Source organism: Bombina bombina, chromosome 6 (assembly GCF_027579735.1).
Source record: "Bombina bombina isolate aBomBom1 chromosome 6, aBomBom1.pri, whole genome shotgun sequence".
NCBI classification, from domain to species: domain Eukaryota; kingdom Metazoa; phylum Chordata; class Amphibia; order Anura; family Bombinatoridae; genus Bombina; species Bombina bombina.
Genome location: NC_069504.1, coordinates 741189272 through 741212873, shown reverse-complemented (window position 1 = coordinate 741212873; position 23602 = coordinate 741189272). Strand labels below are relative to the sequence as shown.

General features: G+C 42.2%; 1 protein-coding gene across 4 annotated transcripts in view; it reads left to right on the top strand.

The window, feature by feature from the left end:
- Positions 1-23602, top strand: part of CHMP7 (charged multivesicular body protein 7) — a 362230-nt gene that overhangs the window by 331593 nt on the left and 7035 nt on the right. For all 4 annotated transcript variants that reach the window (XM_053717984.1, XM_053717985.1, XM_053717986.1 and 1 more), the window contains one exon: positions 7733-7888. In XM_053717984.1, coding sequence (XP_053573959.1) covers positions 7733-7888 — 156 coding nt within the window. The remainder of the gene's footprint in view (positions 1-7732; positions 7889-23602) is intronic.

Genomic DNA, 23602 nt, shown 5'->3' with positions numbered 1-23602 from the left:
CCAGCTTTGCTGGGCTCTTTGCCATTTCCTGTTGGGGAAGAGAATATCCCACAAGTAAGGATGACGCCGTGGACCGGACACACCGTTGGAGAAAGTAATTTATCAGGTAAACATAAATTCTGTTTTTTTTTAGTGCAAGCCCTATCCCTCCCTCTCCCATCATTATTTGTTTCTGGAGTGTAGGGTGCCTTCAACTCCCTCCCCCCCCCCTCCACCACTGGACTTCCCTCCCGCCGGCACCAGTAGAAGGTGATATACACAGTGTCACTGCCTGTAACGGTCAGGAATCTACCTTTTTTATGGAACCGGAGCACCGATTGCGCTTAGTTTTCATATACAGACTTTACAGCCTCGGCTGCTGTGGGTTCTTGAAGCCAGGAAGCATATATATATACGTTATGCGGTATGATGGTCACTGGATGATGTGTCAAGGGGTTAATACTTTGCATTATTAGAATTTTTTCTGTTATTAACAAATGTTACTTCAACTATCCAAACAAATATAGATTTAACAATAATTTGTACAGAAAAGATTGAAAAAGCTTAAACATTAGCTAATTTTAGCTTAATGTATTCTTAAATTTTAGCTGGGTCAGAAAAATTAGCTGGATGGTGTGTCCATTAAATTATATAGAAAATAGAATATGTTTTAATATATATATATATATATATATATATATATATATATATATATATATATATATATCATAACTCTTTACCATTAGCTGGTGTCCTGTTGAACTGGTTAAGATTGAAAAAAAAGTAAAAAAATATATTAATAGTAACATTTTAACTACAGTTAAAGTGACATTCTAATGCAAAAATGAAACGCTCTAATTTGTTAGAGCATGTCATTTGTGCACAAAGCGGTTAAACACATAGCTTCTCCTGAGCAGGGTATGTTTGGTGATTGAAAGATACCTACGTATGCTAATCCTAATTGACACAATAATATGCCACCACTGCCTCTCTGAACAGATGCAGTGTTTGAATGCTTTTAGCAGGTGCAGCATATGCACTTATGCTACTGAGGAGTAATGCCTTTTAGTAGAAACCTTATGCTAATACAATTAATATATCATTAGATCGCTTTTATTCAAAACTGAAAAACATTCATGCAAATTTCTATTTCTTCTGTTATGTGTGATCAGTCCACGGGTCATCATTACTTCTGGGATATAACTCCTCCCCAACAGGAAATGCAAGAGGATTCACCCAGCAGAGCTGCATATAGCTCCTCCCCTCTACGTCAGTCCCAGTCATTCTCTTGCACCCAACGACTAGATAGGATGTGTGAGAGGACTATGGTGATTATACTTAGTTTTTATGACTTCAATCAAAAGTTTGTTATTTTAAAATAGCACCGGAGCGTGTTATTACTTCTCTGGCAGAGTTTGAGGAAGAATCTGTCAGAGTTTTCTACTATGATTTTAACCGGAGTAGTTAAGATCATATTGCTGTTCTCGGCCATCTGAGGGAGGTAAAGGCTTCAGATCAGGGGACAGCGGGCAGATGAATCTGCATTGAGGTATGTAGCAGTTTTTATTTTCTGAATGGAATTGATGAGAAAATCCTGCCATACCGTTAAAATGACATGTATGTATACACTTCAGTATTCTGGGGATGGTATTTCACCGGAACTACTCTGTTAAAGGTCACTAATCCTTTTTAATAACTATTTATCATGTTAAACGTTTTTGCTGGAATGTAGAATCGTTTACATTGCTGAGGTACTGTGTGAATAAATATTTGGGCATTATTTTCCACTTGGCAGTTTTTTTTTTTTGCTTTAATTGTGACAGTTTCGTTTCTCTTCACTGCTGTGTGGGAGAGGGAGGGGCCGTTTTTGGCGCTCTTTGCTACGCATCAAAAAATACCAGTCAGTTACTTTTATATTTCCTGCATGATCCGGTTCATCTCTGATAGATCTCAGGGGTCTTCAAACTTCTTTGAAGGGAGGTAAATTCTCTCAGCAGAGCTGTGAGAATTCTTATAGTGACTGTGAATAAAAACGTTGCTTTGTATTTTTTATGTCAAATTTAATTATTGTTATTTTACTAATGGGAACAAACCTTTGCTAAAAGTTTTGTTATTTTAAAGTTTGATGCTATAACTGTTTTTCAGTTCATTATTTCAACTGTCATTTAATCGTTAGTACCTCTTTGAGGCACAGTAGGTTTTTTGCTAAAAAAGATTATAACCAAGTTGTAAGTTTTTTGCTAGTGTGTTAAACATGTCTGACTCAGAGGAAGATATCTGTGTCATTTGTTCCAATGCCAAGGTGGAGCCCAATAGAAATTTATGTACTAACTGTATTGATGCTACTTTAAATAAAAGTCAATCTGTACAATGTGAACAAATTTCACCAAACAGCGAGGGGAGAGTTATGCCGACTAACTCGCCTCACGCGGCAGTACCTGCATCTCCCGCCCGGGAGGTGCGTGATATTTTGGCGCCTAGTACATCTGGGCGGCCATTACAGATAACATTACAAGATATGGCTACTGTTATGACTGAAGTTTTGTCTAAATTACCAGAACTAAGAGGCAAGCGTGATCACTCTGGGGTGAGAACAGAGTGCGCTGACAATGCTAGGGCCATGTCTGATACTGCGTCACAGCTCGCAGAGCATGAGGACGGAGAGCTTCATTCTGTGGGTGACGGTTCTGATCCAAACAGATTGGACTCAGATATTTCAAATTTTAAATTTAAATTGGAGAACCTCCGTGTATTACTAGGGGAGGTCTTAGCAGCTCTCAACGATTGTAACACCGTTGCAATACCAGAGAAACTGTGTAGGTTGGATAAATACTTTGCGGTACCGGCGAGTACTGACGTTTTTCCTATACCTAAGAGACTAACTGAAATTGTTACTAAGGAGTGGGATAGACCCGGTGTGCCGTTCTCACCCCCTCCAATATTTAGAAAGATGTTTCCAATAGACGCCACCACTCGGGACTTATGGCAAACGGTCCCCAAGGTGGAGGGAGCAGTTTCTACTTTAGCTAAGCGTACCACTATCCCGGTGGAGGATAGCTGTGCTTTCTCAGATCCAATGGATAAAAAATTAGAGGGTTACCTTAAGAAAATGTTTGTTCAACAAGGTTTTATATTACAACCCCTTGCATGTATCGCGCCGATTACGGCTGCGGCAGCATTTTGGATTGAGTCGCTTGAAGAGAACCTTAGTTCATCTACGCTAGACGACATTACGGACAGGCTTAGAGTCCTTAAACTAGCTAATTCCTTCATTTCGGAGGCCGTAGTACATTTAACCAAACTTACGGCTAAGAACTCAGGATTCGCCATACAGGCACGTAGGGCGCTGTGGCTAAAATCCTGGTCAGCTGATGTTACTTCTAAGTCCAAATTACTTAATATACCTTTCAAGGGGCAGTCTTTATTTGGGCCCGGTTTGAAAGAGATTATCGCTGACATTACAGGAGGTAAGGGCCACGCCCTACCTCAAGACAAAGCCAAAGCTAAGGCTAGACAGTCTAATTTTCGTCCCTTTCGGAACTTCAAAACAGGAGCAGCATCAACCTCCACTGCACCAAAACAGGAAGGAGCTGTTGCTCGTTACAGGCAAGGCTGGAAGCCTAACCAGTCCTGGAACAAGAGCAAGCAGGCCAGGAAACCTGCTGCTGCCCCAAAGACAGCATGAACCGAGAGCCCCCGATCCGGGACCGGATCTAGTGGGGGGCAGACTCTCTCTCTTCGCCCAGGCCTGGGCAAGAGATGTTCAGGATCCCTGGGCACTAGAGATCATATCTCAGGGATACCTTCTAGACTTCAAATTATCTCCCCCAAGAGGGAGATTTCATCTGTCAAGGTTGTCAACAAACCAGATAAAGAAAGAAGCGTTTCTACGCTGCGTACAAGATCTGTTAATAATGGGAGTGATCCATCCGGTTCCGCGGTCGGAACAAGGACAAGGGTTCTACTCAAACCTGTTTGTGGTTCCCAAAAAAGAGGGAACTTTCAGGCCAATCTTAGATTTAAAGATTCTAAACAAATTCCTAAGAGTTCCATCGTTCAAAATGGAAACTATTCGGACAATCTTACCCATGATCCAAGAGGGTCAGTACATGACCACAGTGGATTTAAAGGATGCTTACCTTCACATACCGATCCACAAAGATCATCACCGGTATCTAAGGTTTGCCTTCTTAGACAGGCACTACCAGTTTGTAGCTCTTCCATTCGGATTGGCTACGGCTCCAAGAATCTTCACGAAGGTTCTGGGTGCCCTTCTGGCGGTACTAAGACCGCGAGGGATTTCGGTAGCTCCATACCTAGACGACATTCTAATACAAGCTTCAAGCTTTCAAACTGCCAAGTCTCATACAGAGTTAGTTCTGGCATTTCTAAGGTCGCATGGATGGAAAGTGAACGAAAAGAAGAGTTCTCTTTTTCCTCTCACAAGAGTTCCATTCTTGGGGACTCTGATAGATTCTGTAGAAATGAAGATTTACCTGACAGAGGACAGGTTAACAAAGCTTCAAAATGCATGCCGTGTCCTTCATTCCATTCAACACCCGTCAGTAGCTCAATGCATGGAGGTGATCGGCTTAATGGTAGCGGCAATGGACATAGTACCTTTTGCACGCCTACACCTCAGACCTCTGCAATTATGCATGCTAAGTCAGTGGAATGGGGATTACTCAGATTTGTCCCCTACTCTGAATCTGAATCAAGAGACCAGAAATTCTCTTCTATGGTGGCTTCATCGGCCACACCTGTCCAGGGGGATGCCATTCAGCAGGCCAGACTGGACAATTGTAACAACAGACGCCAGCCTACTAGGTTGGGGCGCTGTCTGGAATTCTCTGAAGGCTCAGGGACTATGGAATCAGGAGGAGAGTCTCCTTCCAATAAACATTCTGGAATTGAGAGCAGTTCTCAATGCCCTTCTAGCTTGGCCCCAATTAACAACTCGGGGGTTCATCAGGTTTCAGTCGGACAACATCACGACTGTAGCTTACATCAACCATCAGGGAGGGACAAGAAGCTCCCTAGCAATGGTGGAAGTATCAAAGATAATTCGCTGGGCAGAGTCTCACTCTTGCCACCTGTCAGCAATCCACATCCCGGGAGTGGAGAACTGGGAGGCGGATTTCTTGAGTCGCCAGACTTTTCATCCGGGGGAGTGGGAACTTCATCCGGAGGTCTTTGCCCAAATACTTCGACGTTGGGGCAAACCAGAGATAGATCTCATGGCGTCTCGCCAGAACGCCAAACTTCCTCGCTACGGGTCCAGATCCAGGGATCCGGGAGCGGTTCTGATAGATGCTTTGACAGCACCTTGGAACTTCGGGATGGCTTATGTGTTTCCACCCTTTCCGCTGCTTCCTCGATTGATTGCCAAAATCAAGCAGGAGAGAGCATCAGTGATTCTAATAGCGCCTGCATGGCCACGCAGGACTTGGTATGCAGATCTAGTGGACATGTCATCCTGTCCGCCTTGGTCTCTACCTCTAAGACAGGACCTTCTGATACAGGGTCCATTCAAACATCAAAATCTAACTTCTCTGAAGCTGACTGCTTGGAAATTGAACGTTTGATTTTATCAAAACGTGGTTTTTCTGAGTCGGTTATTGATACCCTGATACAGGCTAGGAAGCCTGTTACCAGAAAGATTTACCATAAAATATGGCGTAAATACCTATACTGGTGCGAATCCAAACATTACTCATGGAGTAAGGTTAGGATCTCTAGGATATTGTCCTTTCTACAAGAAGGGTTAGAAAAGGGTTTATCAGCTAGTTCATTAAAGGGACAGATTTCAGCTCTGTCCATCTTGTTACACAGGCGTCTGTCAGAAAATCCAGACGTCCAGGCTTTTTGTCAGGCTTTAGCTAGGATCAAGCCTGTGTTTAAAGCTGTTGCTCCGCCATGGAGTTTAAACTTAGTTCTTAACGTTTTACAGGGTGTTCCATTTGAACCCCTTCATTCCATTGATATAAAATTGTTATCTTGGAAAGTTCTGTTTTTAATGGCTATTTCCTCGGCTCGAAGAGTCTCTGAGTTATCAGCCTTACATTGTGATTCTCCTTATCTGATTTTTCACTCAGACAAGGTAGTTCTGCGTACTAAACCTGGGTTCTTACCTAAGGTGGTCACTAACAGGAATATCAATCAAGAGATTGTTGTTCCATCCTTGTGTCCAAATCCTTCTTCAAAGAAGGAACGTCTTCTACACAATCTGGATGTAGTTCGTGCCCTCAAGTTCTACTTGCAGGCAACTAAAGATTTTCGCCAAACTTCTTCCCTGTTTGTCGTTTATTCTGGACAGAGGAGAGGTCAAAAAGCTTCTGCTACCTCTCTCTCTTTTTGGCTTCGTAGCATAATACGTTTAGCCTATGAGACTGCTGGTCAGCAGCCTCCTGAAAGAATTACAGCTCACTCCACTAGAGCTGTGGCTTCCACTTGGGCCTTTAAGAATGAGGCCTCTGTTGAACAGATTTGCAAGGCTGCAACTTGGTCTTCGCTTCATACTTTTTCCAAATTTTACAAATTTGACACTTTTGCTTCTTCGGAGGCTATTTTTGGGAGAAAGGTTCTTCAGGCAGTGGTTCCTTCTATATAATGAGCCTGCCTATCCCTCCCGTCATCCGTGTCCTTTTGCTTTGGTATTGGTATCCCAGAAGTAATGATGACCCGTGGACTGATCACACATAACAGAAGAAAACATAATTTATGCTTACCTGATAAATTCCTTTCTTCTGTTGTGTGATCAGTCCACGGCCCGCCCTGTTTTAAGGCAGGTAAATATCTTTTAAATTATACTCCAGTCACCACTTCACCCTTGGTTACTCCTTTCTCGTTGATTCTTGGTCGAATGACTGGGACTGACGTAGAGGGGAGGAGCTATATGCAGCTCTGCTGGGTGAATCCTCTTGCATTTCCTGTTGGGGAGGAGTTATATCCCAGAAGTAATGATGACCCGTGGACTGATCACACAACAGAAGAAAGGAATTTATCAGGTAAGCATAAATTATGTTTTTGACTATTCGGAACCCTTTTAGGTTTATTAAACATATTTTTGCAAAATCGTGATGTATGCTGTGTCAAAATTAGTGAAAGCATTAAAGGGCACAGAACAAAAAGAGAGAAACTTTACATATTTTAAAGGGACAGTCTACTCCATTATTTTGATTGTTTAAAAAGATAGATGATCCTTTTATTACTCATTCCCCAGTTTTGCATAACCAACATATTTATATTAATATACTTTTTACCTCTGTGATTACCTTGTATCTAAGCCTGTGCAGACTTCCCCCTTATTTATGTTCTTTTGACAGACTTACATTTTAGCCAATTAGTGCTGACTCATAAATTATGCCATGGGTGTGAGCGCAATATTATCTATATGACCCACATGAACTTGCTGTGTCTATGAAAAACTGTCAAATGCACTGAGATAAGAGGCGGCTTTCAAGGGATTAGAAAATAGCATATGAGCCTACCTAGGTTTAGCTTTCAACAAAGAATACCAAGAGTACAAAGCAAATTTGATTATAAAAGTTAATTGGAAAGTTGTTTAAAATTGCATGCCCTATCTGAATCATTAAAGTTTAATTTTGACTAGACTGTCACTTTTTAATATTCTGTTTACTAAATCAGCAAGTACTGTTGAATTGCTATATTTCTAGAAATGATTGTATTTATAACTTCTTGACTGATAATTTGATGGTAACACGTATCCTTTTTATTATTCATTACTTTTCAGATCTGGATTCTGAAGAACTTGAGAAAGAGTTGGATGAGATTCTTCAGAGGGAAGAGGTTTTGTCAAACAAAGAAATGCATATTGACCTTCCTGATGTCCCCACTGGTCCAATGATCACCACTCCCCAGCAGCCCATTCTAGAATTTGATGATAGAGGTGAGCTTTTGATAATTTGTTCATCATTGTACAAAATTAAATTAAATATCATGTCTTATGACCCAATAGATTATTATCCTTGAAGATCATTAACCATCCCAGATATTACCTTATAGATAATTCCTTACAGACCATAGACTTTCACCTTGCTTTTAAAAGAGGTTCTTGCTACTTTGGAAGAATCAGATTAGTCTGTCGCAGAGAATCCAAAGAGGTCTAGTAAACTTAATAGGGTATATGATGATCCCTCTTTCTATGAAAGTGTTTCCAGTTCCAGACCGTATGGCAGATATCATTACTCAGGAATGGGATAAACCAGGGATTCCTATTTCCCCATCCCCTGTTTTTAAAAAGATGTTCCCTGTTGGTGACTCTATTTGTGACTCGTGGTGCAAAGTGCCCAAATTACAAGGAGCTAGTTCTACTCTTGCCAAAAGAACTGATATTCCTATTGAAGGTAGTTGTTCTTTCAAAGATCCCATGGATAAGAAACTTGAGGCATTTTAAAAAAAAAATGTACGTTCATCAGGGGTTACAGTGGCAGCCTGTTGCTAGTATTGCTACAGTTGCGGGGGTAGCTTCTTATTGGTGTGATGATTTATCTAATCTCAATTTGGAAGAGACTACTGTAGAGGAGATCTGAGACAGAATAAAGGCTCTAAAGCTAGCCAATACCTTTTATTTGTAATGCCAACATGCAAGTTCTTAGACTAAGAGCTAAGATTTCTGGTTTCACTATTTTAGCTTGCAGAGCTCTGTGGTTAAAGTCTTGGTCTGCAGATGTCACATCCAAGTCCAAGATTTTATCTTTACCTTATAAGGGTAAAACCTTGTTTGATCCAGGTCTGGCTGAAATTATTTCCGATATTTCAGGTGGAAAGGGTTCTTTTCTACCTCAGGATAAAAAGAATAGGACCAAAGGTCGCCAGAATTCTATTTTTCATTCCTTTCGTAACTTTAAAGGACAAAAGTTTTCCTCCTCCTCTTCCAAGTCGGATCACTCCAAGTCTTCTTGGAGGTCCAGTCAGCCTTGGAATAAAGGAAAGCAAGCCAATAAGCCTTCTGTTGTTTCTAAATCAGTATCATGGGTCTGCCCCATATCCTGTATTTGATCAGGTGGGGGGAAGGCTCTCTTTTTTTTGGCATGCTTAGTCTCCCAAGGTTACAGAATAGGATTCAAATCTTGTCCTCCCAGGGGCAGATTCCATCTGTCAAGGTTATCTGTGAATCGGATAAAAAGACAGGCTTTCTTAAATTGCGTAAAAGATCTTTCCTCCCTGGGAGTGATTGTTCCTGTTCCTCTAGAGGAACAGGGGCTAGGATTCTATTCAAATCTATTTGTAGTGCCCAAAAAGGAGGGAACTTTCCGTCCTATATTGGACTATTGGACCTAAAGTGTCTGAATCAATTCCTTAGGCTTCCATCCTTCAGGATGTACACTATCCGCTCCATTCTTTCTTTGGTTCAAGAGTCAATTCATGACGACTATAGCTCTGAAGGATGCGTATCTTCATATTCCCATTCACAGGGATCATTATCAGTATCTGAGGTTTGCCTTTCTGTACAAACATTTCCAGTTTGTTGCCCTTTCTTTTGGTCTTGCTACAGCTCCCAGAATTTTTACAAAGGTTCTGGGACTCTTCTGGCAGTGGTCAGATCCCGGGGTATTGCTGTGGCTTCTTCTTTGTCTTCTTCTTCTTATTAATATTATTATTCTTTATTTATAAAGTGCCAACAGATTCCGCAGCGCTGCCCATGGGTACAAGGATAACAGTACAATGGAGAAACAATACAATAAAAGACAACATTTTACAGACAAATACAGGGGAAATTGAGGGCCCTATTCCTGTGGGAACTTACAATCTAAATGAAAAAGTAATCTCCAGCTATGGCGAGCAAAGTGACCTTTATTTTTCATACAGGGTCCAATAACAAAGCAACGTTTCGGGCTAACTATAAACCCTTTTTCAAGCCTGACATTAAGTGAGTATAACAGTGTTTAAATAGCCCTAATGGCGCCAAACAATTGTGATAAGTGCATAAATATCGCCATCTAGTGGTCAAACATAGATACTGCATATAAAAATTTTCTATACAAAAATTGTTGCAAAATATATGTTACAAAATTTAACAGTATATCCACTAAGGGATACAATGCCAAGTGATCCTAAAAAACAAGTCAATTTATAAAAACATCATAATATAACGTAAGCATAAGTAAATTTAATGTTAAAAAATAACTTGCATTTGAATTGGTGACAAATACTCATATTATAGTTACATCTATACTACCTTCATATTTGTAAGAACACAATAACATATATGGATTTATTAAAAAAATTTGATATATGAGAATCCTTAAAATTAGAATCCCCTATATCTTAATAAGTCAAAAATATTTAAAAACTAATGGATACTCAGTATATCAATGGGTTAATACCAAATCTATACTTGATATTATTACATAATTAAACATAACCCATAAAAATGCAAAATCAACAATAACTTAAACACATAGTTAAAGTAAATACATAAAAAGAGTCTACCAAAAAGAACAAGAATGTTAAACATTGAATCTTTAAATCTTAAACGTTGTCCAATTGCATTCTCTATTAAGGCCTTTGGGCCATAAGGTGTTAAGTTCATTAATCCAAAAGGCCTCCCTTTTATTTAATAAAGCTTCCCTATCACCACCTCTTCTAGGCATATGAATTTGTTCCAAAATTTGGAAACAAAGTTGGCTGATATTATGGCCGGCTTGTAAAAAGGGTGAGGAAACTGAAGCATCCTTACTACATCTAATATTTGACTTGTGTTCAGAGTTTCTCTCACGTGCTTCTCTGGTCGATTGTCCAATATATAACAACGAACATGGACACTTGATTGCATAAATAATAAACTCTGATCTACAAGTCAAATATTCCCTAATCTAATATCTGGACGACATCTTAGTTCAAGCGCCATCTTTTCATCTAGCAAGATCTCATACAGAGATGTTGTCTATTCTACGTTCCCACAGGTGTAAAGTAAATCAGGGAAAGAGTTCCCTTGTACTAGATACAAGGGTATGTTTTTTAGGAACAATTATAGATTATTTGTCCATGAAGATTTTTCTGACGGATGTCAGAAAATCAAAACTTCATGCTTCATGCCTTTCTCTCCAGACAACTGTTCATCCATCAGTGGCTCAATGCATGGAGGTGATCGGTCTGATTGTAGCTTCCATGGACCTCATTCCTTTTCCTTGGTTCCATCTGAGACCTCTGCAACTATGCATGCTCAGTCTATGGAACGGGGACCACTCAGATCTCTTACAGAGGATAAATCTGGACTCCCCAAAAAGAGTCTCTCTCTCGTGGTGGACTTCACAAGACCATCTGTCTCAAGGCACATGCTTCCTGAGGCCGTCCTGGGTGATCGTGACCACAGACGTCAGCCTAATGGGCTGGGGAGCAGTTTGGGGTTCCTTAAAAACTCAGTGGCTGTGGACTCCGGAGTCGTCGTCTCTTTCAATAAACATCTTGGAATTGAGACAATCTTCAATGTTTTGTTAACTTGGCCTCAACTAGCTTTGGTCAGATTCCTGTCGGAAAACATTACTTCAGTGGCTTACATCAATCACCAAGGGGGGACTCTGAGTTCCTTAGCATTGGGTGGAAACTCACGATTGTCTTCTATCTGCCATCCACATTCCAGGAGTGGACAATTGGGAGGCCGATTTTCTGAGCAAACAGACTTTTCATCCTGGGGAGTGGGCTCTTCATCCGGAGGTCTTCTCAATGATAACCCTCAGGTGGGGGGGGTTCTGGAGTTGGATCTTATAGCATCTTGTCAAAACGCCAAGCTTCCACGGTACAGTTCAAGGTCAAGAGATCCTCAGGCCGTTCTGATAGACGCTTTAGCTTACCTATTTCCTCCATTTGCTCTTCTTCCACAAGTGATTGCTCGCATCAAACAGGAGAGAGCTTCTGTAATTCTAATAACTCCTGCATGGCCTCACAGGATATGGTCCACGGATCTGGTGACAATGTCATCTCTTCCGCCTTGGAGGTTACCTTTAAGGAAGGACCTTCTACTTCAGGTTACCTTCCTTCATCCAAATCTGGTTTCTCTGAAGCTGACTGCTTGGAGATTGAACATCTAGTTTTGGCTAGACGTGGCTTCTCTGAGAAAGTCATAGATACTATGCTTCAGGCTCGTAAACGGGTTACTCGCAAGATCTACCATTGGGTATGGTGCAAATACCTTCATTGGTGCGATTCTAAGTTTTTTGTTTTTTTTTTGGAACAAGGTAAAGTTTCCTTGAACTTTGTCTTTTCTTCAGGAAGGTCTGGAGAACAGTTTGTCAGTCAGTACTCTGAAGGGTCAGATTCCGGCGCTGTCTATTCTTTTGCAGAAACGTCTGGCAGTTCTTCCAGATGTTCAGTCTTTTGTTCAAGCTTTAGTCAGAATCAGGCCTGTGTTTAAATCTGTTGCTCCTCCTTGGAGCCTTAATCTTGTTCTTAGGGTTTTGCAGCAGGCTCCGTTTGAGCCGCTGCATTCTATTGATATCAAGTTACTATCTTGGAAGGTTTTATTTCTTATTGCTATTTCTTCTGCTCACACAGTTTCTGAACTCTTGGCTTTGCAGTGTGATTCCCCTTACCTTATTTTCTCTTGTTAAGTGTAGTCAGTCCACGGGTCATCCATTACTTATGGGATTATATCTCTTCCCCAACAGGAAGTTGCAAGAGGATCACCCAAGCAGAGCTGCTATATAGCTCCTCCCCTCACATGTCACATCCAGTCAACCAAGATGGAGGTCGTGAGAGGAGTGTGTGGTGTTTTATACTTAATTATTTCTTCAATCAAAAGTTTGTTATTTTTAAATGGCACCGGAGTGTGCTGTTTATCTCAGGCAGTATTTGGAAGAAGAATCTGCCTGCGTTTTCTATGATCTTAGCGTAACTAAGATCCACTGGCTGTTCTCATACATTCTGAGGAGTGAGGTAACTTCAGAACTGGGGAATAGCATGCAGGGCCCCCCTGCAAGGAGGTATGTGCAGTAAATTATTTTCTAAGGAATGGAATTGACTGAGAAAATACTGCTAATACCGATGTAATGTAAGTTCAGCCTTAAATGCAGTGGTAGCGACTGGTATCAGGCTGATGAGTGTGTGTGTGTACATTGAAGTATTTTTTCTAGGAAATGGAATTTTACTCAGAAAATACTGTTAAAATTGAAGTAATGTATGAGCCTTCACTGCAGTATCAGCGACTGTCAACAGGCTTATTAATAACACTTCATAACTTTAAAATACATATTCAAAACGTTTTTACTAGCATGTTAATCGTTTTTTGTGAGGTACTTGGTGATAAAACTTATTGGGCATGATTTTTACCACATGGCTATCGTTTTTTCTGCATAAAAACAGTTTACTGAGCTTCCCCTCTGTTGTAATATGAGTGGGAGGGGCCTATTTTAGCGCTTTTTTGCGCAGTAAAAATTCAGTCACAGTCTTCCTATTTCATCCTCCATGATCCAGGACGTCTCTACAGAGCTCAGGGGTCTTCAAAGTTCGTTTTGAGGGAGGTAATCAGTCACAGCAGACCTGTGACAGTGTGTTTGACTGTGATAGAAACGTTAATTATTACAATTGTTATCCGTTTTTGGGTATTAAGGGGTTAATCATCCTTTTGCTGGTGGGTGCAATCCTCTGCTAACTTTATATACTTACTGTAAAAATTTGGTTGCTATAACTAATTTGGTTCATTGTTATTTCAACTGTGGCAGCTTTTTGTGCTTCTTAAAGGCACAGTAGCGTTTTTTATATTGCTTGTAAATTTATTTGAAAGTATTTTCCAAGCTTGCTAGTGTCATTGCTAGTCTGTTTAAACATGTCTGACACAGATGAATCTGTTTGTTCACTATGTTTAAAGGCCAATGTGGAGCCCAATAGAAATTTGTGCACTCAATGTATTGATGTCACTTTAAATAAAAGTCAGAATTTACATGTAAAGAAATTATCACCAGACAACGAGGGGGAAGTTATGCCGACTAACTCTCCTCACGTGTCAGTACCTTCGCCTCCCGCTCAGGAGGTGCGTGATATTGTGGCGCCAAGTTCATCAGGGCGGCCCATTCAAATCACTTTGCAAGACATGGCTACTGTTATGACAGAAGTATTATCTAAATTGCCAGAATTAAGAGGTAAGCGTGATCACTCTGGGGTAAGAACAGAGCGCGCTGATAATGGAAGGGCCATGTCTGATACTGCGTCACAATTTGCAGAACATGAGGACTGAGAGCTTCATTCTGTGGGTGACGGATCTGATCCAGGCAGACTGGATTCAGAGATTTCTAATTTTAAATTTAAGCTTGAGAACTTCCGCGTATTGCTAGGGGAGGTATTAGCGGCTCTGAATGATTGTAACACGGTTGCAATCCCAGAGAAATTATGTAGGCTGGATAAATACTTTGCGGTACCGGTGTGTACTGACGTTTTTCCTATACCTAAGAGGCTTACAGAAATTATTAATAAGGAGTGGGATAGACCCGGTGTGCCTTTTTCACCCCCTCCTATATTTAGGAAAATGTTTCCAATAGACGCCACCACACGGGACTTATGGCAGACAGTCCCCAAGGTGGAGGGAGCAGTTTCTACATTGGCTAAGCGTACCACTATCCCGGTGGAGGATAGCTGTGCCTTCTCAGATCCAATGGATAAAAAATTAGAAGGTTGCCTTAAGAAAATGTTTGTTCAACAAGGTTTTATTTTACAGCCCCTTGCATGCATTGCGCCTGTCACTGCTGCGGCGGCATTCTGGTTTGAGTCTCTGGAAGAGGCCATTCGCACAGCTCCATTGGATGAAATTATGAACAAGCTTAAAGCACTTAAGCTAGCTAATTCATTTGTTTCTGATGCCGTCGTACATTTAACTAAACTTACGGCTAAGAACTCCGGATTCGCCATCCAAGCGCGCAGAGCTTAAATCCTGGTCAGCTGATGTGACTTCTAAATCTAAATTGCTTAATATTCCTTTCAAAGGGCAGACCTTATTCGGGCCCGGCTTGAAAGAAATTATCGCTGACATTACCGGAGGTAAGGGCCATGCTCTGCCTCAAGACAGGGCCAAATCAAAGGCTAAGCAGTCTAATTTTCGTGGCATCAACTTCCTCCGCTCCAAAACAGGAAGGAGCTGTTGCTCGCTACAGACAGGGCTGGAAAGCTAACCAGTCCTGGAACAAGGGCAAGCAGGCCAGAAAACCTGCTGCTGCCCCTAAGACAGCATGAAGTGAGGGACCCCTATCCGGAAACGGATATAGTGGGGGGCAGACTTTCTCTCTTTGCCTAGGCTTGGGCAAGAGATGTCCAGGATCCCTGGGCGTTGGAGATCATATCTCAGGGATATCTTCTGGACTTCAAAGCTTCTCCTCCACAAGGGAGATTTCATCTTTTAAGGTTATCAGCAAACCAAGTAAAGAAAGAGGCGTTTCTACGCTGTGTACAAGACCTCTTACTAATGGGGGTGATCCACCCAGTTCCGCGGACGGAACACGGGCAAGGTTTCTATTCAAATCTATTTGTGGTTCCCAAGAAAGAGGGAACCTTCAGACCAATCTTGGACTTAAAGATCCTAAACAAATTCCTAAGAGTTCCATCATTCAAAATGGAAACTATTCGAACCATCCTACCCATGATCCAAGAGGGTCAGTACATGACCACAGTGGACTTAAAGGATGCCTACCTTCACATACCGATTCACAAGGATCATTACCGGTATCTAAGATTTGCCTTCCTAGACAGGCATTACCAGTTTGTAGCTCTTCCCTTCAGATTAGCTACGGCTTCAAGAATCTTTACAAAGTTTCTGGGCTCACTTCTGGCGGTACTAAGACCGCGAGGCATAGCGGTTGCCCCGTACCTAGACGACATTCTGATACAAGCGTCAAGTTTTCAAACTGCCAAGTCTCATACAGAGATAGTTCTGGCATTTCTAAGGTCGCATGGGTGGAAGGTGAACGTGGAAAAGAGTTCTCTATTACCACTTACAAGGGTTCCCTTCCTAGGGACTCTTATAGATTCTGTAGAGATGAAAATTTACCTGACGGAGGCCAGGTTATCAAAACTTCTAAATGCTTGCCGTGTCCTTCATTCCATTCCACACCCGTCAGTGGCTCAGTGCATGGAGGTAATCGGCTTAATGGTGGCGGCAATGGACATAGTGCCATTTGCGCGCCTGCATCTCAGACCGCTGCAATTGTGCATGCTAAGTCAGTGGAATGGGGATTACTCAGATTTGTCCCCTCCGCTAAATCTGGATCAAGAGACCAGAGATTCTCTTCTATGGTGGCTTTCTCGGCCACATCTGTCCAAGGGGATGCCCTTCCGCAGGCCAGATTGGACGATTGTAACAACAGACGCCAGCCTTCTAGGTTGGGGCGCAGTCTGGAGTTCCCTGAAGGCTCAGGGATCATGGACTCAGGAGGAGAGACTCCTCCCAATAAACATTCTGGAGTTAAGAGCAATTTTCAATGCTCTTCTTGCTTGGCCTCAGTTAGCAATTCTGAGGTTCATCAGATTTCAGTCGGACAACATCACGACTGTGGCTTACATCAACCATCAAGGGGGAACCAGGAGTTCCCTAGCGATGTTGGAAGTCTCAAAGATAATTCGCTGGGCAGAGTCTCACTCTTGCCACCTGTCAGCGATCCACATCCCAGGCGTGGAGAACTGGGAGGCGGATTTTCTAAGTCGACAGACTTCTCATCCGGGGGAGTGGGGACTTCATCCGGAGGTCTTTGCCCAACTGATTCATCGTTGGGGCAAACCGAATCTGGATCTCATGGCGTCTCGCCAGAACGCCAAGCTTCCTTGTTACGGATCCAGGTCCAGGGACCCGGGAGCGGTGCTGATAGATGCTCTGACAGCACATTGGGTCTTCAACATGGCTTATGTGTTTCCACCATTTCCGATGCTTCCTCGATTGATTGCCAGGATCAAACAGGAAAGAGCATCGGTGATTCTGATAGCGCCTGCGTGACCACGCAGGACCTGGTATGCAGATCTAGTGGACATGTCGTCCTGTCCACCATGGTCTCTGCCTCTAAGACAGGACCTTCTAATTCAGGGTCCTTTCAACCATCCAAATCTAATTTCTCTGAGGTTGACTGCATGGAGATTGAACGCTTGATTCTATCAAATCGTGGCTTCTCGGAGTCAGTTATTGATACCTTAATACAGGCTAGGAAACCTGTTACCAGAAAAATTTACCATAAAATATGGCGTAAATATTTGTATTGGTGCGAATCCAAGAGTTACTCATGGAGTAAGGTTCGGATTCCTAGGATATTGTCTTTTCTACAAGAGGGTTTAGAAAAGGGTTTATCTGCTAGTTCGTTAAAGGGACAGATTTCGGCTCTGTCTATTCTTTTGCACAAACGTCTGGCAGAAGTTCCAGACGTTCAGGCTTTTTGTCAAGCTTTGGCTAGGATTAAACCTGTGTTTAAGACTGTTGCTCCACTGTGGAGCTTAAACTTAGTTCTTAACGCTCTGCAAGGCGTTCCGTTTGAACCCCTTCATTCCGTTGATATCAAGCTGTTATCTTGGAAAGTTCTGTTTTTGATGGCTATTTCCTCGGCTCGCAGAGTCTCTGAGTTATCTGCCTTACATTGTGATTCCACTTATCTGATTTTTCATTCAGACAAGGTAGTTTTGCGCACTAAACCTGGGTTCTTACCTAAGGTAGTCTCTAACAGGAATATCAATCAAGAGATTGTTGTTCCATCATTGTGTCCTAACCCTTCTTCAAAGAAGGAACGACTTTTGCATAATCTGGACGTAGTCCGTGCCTTGAAGTTCTACTTACAGGCAACTAAAGATTTTCGTCAAACTTCTTCTCTGTTTGTCGTTTGCTCTGGACAGAGGAGAGGTCAAAGGGCTTCGGCTACCTCTCTCTCTTTTTGGCTTCGTAGCATAATACGTTTAGCCTATGAGACTGCTGGACAGCAGCCTCCTGAAAGGATTACAGCTCATTCTACTAGAGCTGTGGCTTCCACCTGGGCCTTTAAGAATGAGGCCTCTGTTGAACAGATTTGCAAGGCTGCAACTTGGTCTTCACTTCACACTTTTTCAAAATTTTACAAATTTGACACTTTTGCTTCTTCGGAGGCTGTTTTTGGGAGAAAGGTTCTACAGGCAGTGGTTCCTTCCGTGTAAAGTTCCTGCCTTGTCCCTCCCGTCATCCGTGTACTTTTAGCTTTGGTATTGGTACCCCATAAGTAATGGATGACCCGTGGACTGACTACACTTAACAAGAGAAAATATAATTTATGCTTACCTGATAAATTCATTTCTCTTGTAGTGTAGTCAGTCCACGGCCCGCCCTGTCTTTTTACGGCAGGTCTAAATTTTTAATTAAACTCCAGTCACCACTGCACCCTATAGTTTCTCCTTTCTTGTCTGGTTTCGGTCGAATGACTGGATATGACATGTGAGGGGAGGAGCTATATAGCAGCTCTGCTTGGGTGATCCTCTTGCAACTTCCTGTTGGGGAAGAGATATAATCCCATAAGTAATGGATGACCCGTGGACTGACTACACTACAAGAGAAATGAATTTATCAGGTAAGCATAAATTATATTTTTCATGCTGATAAGGTGGTCCTCCGTACTAAGCTAGGGTTTCTCCCTAAGGTATTGTCAGATCGCAATATTAATCAGGTAATTGATGTTCTCTCTTTTTGTTCTAACCCTTCTTCACAGAAGGAACGTCTTTTGTATAACTTCAAGCAACTAAGGATTTTCGTCAGTCTTCTGCCTTCATTGTTTTCTTTGGTAAGCGTAGCGGTCAGAAGGCCACTTCTACCACTCTTTCTCTCTGGTTGAGAAGTGTCATCCGGTAAGCTTATGAGACGACTGGACAACAGCCTCCTGAGAGAATTACGGCTCATTCTACTAGAGCTGTTTCTTCTTGGGCTTTCAAGAATGAAGCTTCGATGGAGCAAATTTGCAAGGTGGCCACTTGGTCTTCTATTCATACTTTTTTCAACTTTTATAAATTTTGCCTCGGCTGAGGCTTCTTTTGGGGGGAAAGTTCTTCAAGCATTGTTGCCTTCGGTCTAGGTTCACCTGTCTTGTTCTCCCTCCCTTTCAATCCGTGTTCTCTTGCTTGTGTATTGGTTCCCACTAGTAATTGGAATGATTTGTGAACTCTCAATGCCATAGGAAAGAAAACAAAATTTATGCTTGCCTAATAAATGTATTTATTTCCAGGCATGGAGAGTCCACAAACCGTCCTTATTTATATCAGGTGGCAGTTTTTTTTGTTAAACCTCAGACACTTTGAACCAAAAGTACGTGTGACCCTACACCAAAAGTGTGTAACTATAAGCACTCATCTCGTGAATTGCCTTAAATTGGAGATGATAGTATTAAGTCATTGTTGATATTTGGACTATGATGGTTCCCCACACAGGGGAGACAGCGGTTAAAATTCAAAACTTTATTAATATAATTTAAAATGGGACACATACATGTATAAAAACAGAAAGTGGAGAGTGGGACTCTTAAAAACGAGGATCCCATAATCCTCAAAAAAACTGAGGTTTTTTTGAGGATTATGGGATCCTCGTTTCTCTTGTTAAGTGTAGTCAGTCCACGGGTCATCCATTACTTATGGGATTATATCTCCTTCCCAACAGGAAGTTGCAAGAGGATCACCCAAGCAGAGCTACTATATAGCTCCTCCCCTCACATGTCATATCCAGTCATTCTCTTGCAACTCAACATAGGTCGTTGTGAGAGGTCTGTGGTGTTTTCTAAACTTAGTTTATGTCTTCAATCAAAAGTTTGTTATTTTAAATGGCACCGGAATGTGCTGTTTTTTCTCAGGCAGTATTAGAAGAAGAATCTGCCTGCGTTTTCTATGATCTTAGCAGAAGTAACTAAGATCCACTGGCTGTTTCTCGCACATTCTGAGGAGTGAGGTAACTTCAGAAAGGGGAATAGCATGCGGGGCCCCCCTGCAAACGAGGTATGTGCAGTAAATTATTTTTCTAAGGAATGGAATTGACTAGAAAATACTGCTGTTACCAATGTAATGTAAGTACAGCCTTGAATGCAGTGGTAGCGACTGGTATTAGGCTGATGAGTGTACGTGCACTGAAGTATTTTTCTAGGGAATGGAATTTGTCTAAGAAAATACTGTTAATGCTGAAGTAATGTTTGAGCCTTAACTGCAGTAAAAGCGACTGGTAACAGGCTTATTAATAACACTTCATAATCTTTTAATGTTCAAAACGTTTACTGGCATGTTAATCGTTTTTTGTGAGGTATTTGGTGATAAAACTTATTGGGGCATGATTTTTCCACATGGCTAACGTTTATTTCTGCATAGAAACAGTTAACTGAGATTTCCCACTGTTGTAGTATGAGTGGGAGGGGCCTATTTTAGCGCTTTTGTGCGCAGTAAAAATTCAGTCACAGTCTTCGTACTTCATCCTCCATGATACAGGACGTCCCTAGAGAGCTCAGGGGTCTTCAAAATTCATTTTGAGGGAGGTAATCAGTCACAGCAGACCTGTGACAGTGTGTTTGACTGTGATAAAAACGTTATTTGTTAAATTGATATCCGTTTTTGGGTATTAAGGGGTTAATCATCCATTTGCTGGTGGGTGCAATCCTTTGCTAATTTAATACATTTACTGTGAAATTTTGGTTGCTATAACTGATTTGGTTCATTGTTATTTCAACTGTGACAGCTTTTTGTGCTTCTTAAAGGCGCAGTAGCTTTTTTTTTATATTGCTTGTAAATGTATTTGAAAGTATTTTCCAAGCTTGCTAGTCTCATTGCTAGTTTGTTTAAACATGTCTGACACAGATGAATCTGTTTGTTCACTATGTTTGAAGGCCAATGTGGAGCCCCATAGAAATTTGTGTACTAAATGCATTGATGTCACTTTAAATAAAAGTCAATCTTTACATGTAAAGAAATTATCACCAGACAACGAGGGGGAAGTTATGCCGACTAACTCTCCTCACGTGTCAGTACCTTTCGCCTCCCGCTCAGGAGGTGCGTGATATTGTGGCGCCAAGTACATCAGAGAGGCCCATACAAATCACTTTGCAAGACATGGCTACTGTTATGACCGAAGTATTATCTAAATTGCCAGAATTAAGAGGCAAGCGCTATTGCTCGGGGTTAAGGACAGAGCGCGCTGATGATGGGAGAGCCATGTCTGATACTGCGTCACAATTTGCAGAACATGAGGACGGAGTGCTTCATTCTGTGGGTGACGGATCTGATCCAGGGAGACTGGATTCAGAGATTTCTAATTTTAAATTTAAGCTTGAAAACCTCCGCGTACTGCTAGGGGAGGTATTAGCAGCTCTGAATGATTGTAACACGGTTGCAATTCCAGAGAAATTATGTAGGCTGGATAGATACTATGCGGTACCGGTGTGTACTGACGTGTTTCCTATACCTAAGAGGCTTACAGAGATTATTAGCAAGGAGTGGGATAGGCCCGGTGTGCCCTTTTCCCCCCCTCCTATATTTAGGAAAATGTTTCCAATAGACGCCACCACACAGGACTCATGGCAGACGGTCCCTAAGGTGGAGGGAGCAGTTTCTACATTGGCTAAGCGTACCACTATCCCGGTGGAGGATAGCTGTGCCTTCTCAGATCCAATGGATAAAAAATTAGGTTACCTTAAGAAAATGTTTGTTCAACAAGGTTTTATTTTACAGCCCCTTGCATGCATTGCGCCTGTCACTGCTGCTGCGGCATTCTGGTTTGAGTCTCTGGAAGAGGCCATTCGCACAGCTCCATTGGATGAGATTATGAACAAGCTTAAAGCACTTAAGCTAGCTAACGCATTTGTTTCTGATGCTGTTGTACATTTAACCAAATTAACGGCTAAGAACTCTGGTTTCGCCATCCAAGCGCGCAGAGCGCTATGGCTTAAATCATGGTCAGCTGACGTGACTTCTAAATCTAAATTGCTTAATATTCCTTTCAAAGGGCAGACCTTATTCGGGCCCGGCTTGAAAGAAATTATTGCTGACATTACTGGGGGTAAGGGTCATACTCTTCCTCAGGACAAGGCCAAATCAAAGGCCAAACAGTCTAATTTTCGTGCCTTTCGTAACTTCAAGGCAGGAGCAGCTTCAACTTCCTCTGCTCCAAAACAGGAAGGAACTGTTGCTCGTTACAGACAGGGCTGGAAAGCTAACCAGTCCTGGAACAAGGGCAAGCAGGCCAGAAAACCTGCTTCTGCCCCTAAGACAGCATGAAGTGAGGGCCCCCTATCCGGAAATCGATCTAGTGGGGGGCAGACTATCTCTCTTCGTCCAGGCTTGGGCAAGATATGTCCAGGATCCCTGGGCATTGGAGATCATATCTCAGGGATATCTTCTGGACTTCAAAGCTTCTCCTCCACAAGGGAGATTTCATCTTTTAAGGTTATCAGCAAACCAAATAAAGAAAGAGGCGTTTCTACGCTGTGTACAAGACCTCTTATTAATGGGGGTGATCCACCCAGTTCCGCGGACGGAACAAGGACAAGGATTTTACTCAAATCTGTTTGTGGTCCCCAAGAAAGAGGGAACCTTCAGACCAATCTTGGACCTAAAGATCTTAAACAAATTCCTAAGAGTTCCATCATTCAACATGGAAACTATTCGAACCATCCTACCCATGATCCAAGAGGGTCAATACATGACCACTGTGGACTTAAAGGATGCCTACCTTCACATACCGATTCACAAAGATCATTGTCGGTACCTAAGATTTGCCTTTCTAGACAGGCATTACCAGTTTGTAGCTCTTCCCTTTGGGTTAGCTACGGCCCCGAGAATTTTTACAAAGGTTCTGGGCTCTCTTCTGGCGGTACTAAGACCGCGAGGCATAGCGGTGGCTCCGTACCTAGACGACATTCTGATACAAGCGTCAAGTTTTCAAATTGCCAAGTCTCACACAGAGATAGTTCTGGCGTTTCTGAGGTCGCATGGGTGGAAGGTGAACGTGGAAAAGAGTTCTCTATTACCACTCACAAGGGTTCCCTTCCTAGGGACTCTTATAGATTCTATAGAGATGAAAATTTACCTGACGGAGTCCAGGTTATTAAAGCTTCAAAATGCTTGCCGTGCCCTTCATTCCATTCCACACCCGTCAGTAGCTCAGTGCATGGAAGTAATCGGCTTAATGGTTGCGGCAATGGACATAGTACCATTTGCGCGCCTGCATCTCAGACCACTGCAATTGTGCATGCTCAGTCAGTGGAATGTGGATTACTCAGATTTGTCCCCTCTAATAAATCTGGATCAAGAGACCAGAGATTCCCTTCTATGGTGGCTTTCTCGGCCCCATCTGTCCAAAGGGATGACCTTTCGCAGGCCAGATTGGACGATTGTAACAACAGACGCCAGCCTTCTAGGTTGGGACGCAGTCTGGAATTCCCTGAAGGCTCAGGGATCATGGACTCAGGAGGAGAAACTCCTCCCAATAAATATTCTGGAGTTAAGAGCAATATTCAATGCTCTTCTAGCTTGGCCTCAGTTAGCAACTCTGAGGTTCATCAGATTTCAGTCGGACAACATCACGACTGTGGCTTACATCAACCATCAAGGGGGAACCAGGAGTTTCCTAGCGATGTTGGAAGTCTCAAAGATAATTCGCTGGGCAGAGTCTCACTCTTGCCACCTGTCAGCGATCTACATCCCAGGCGTGGAG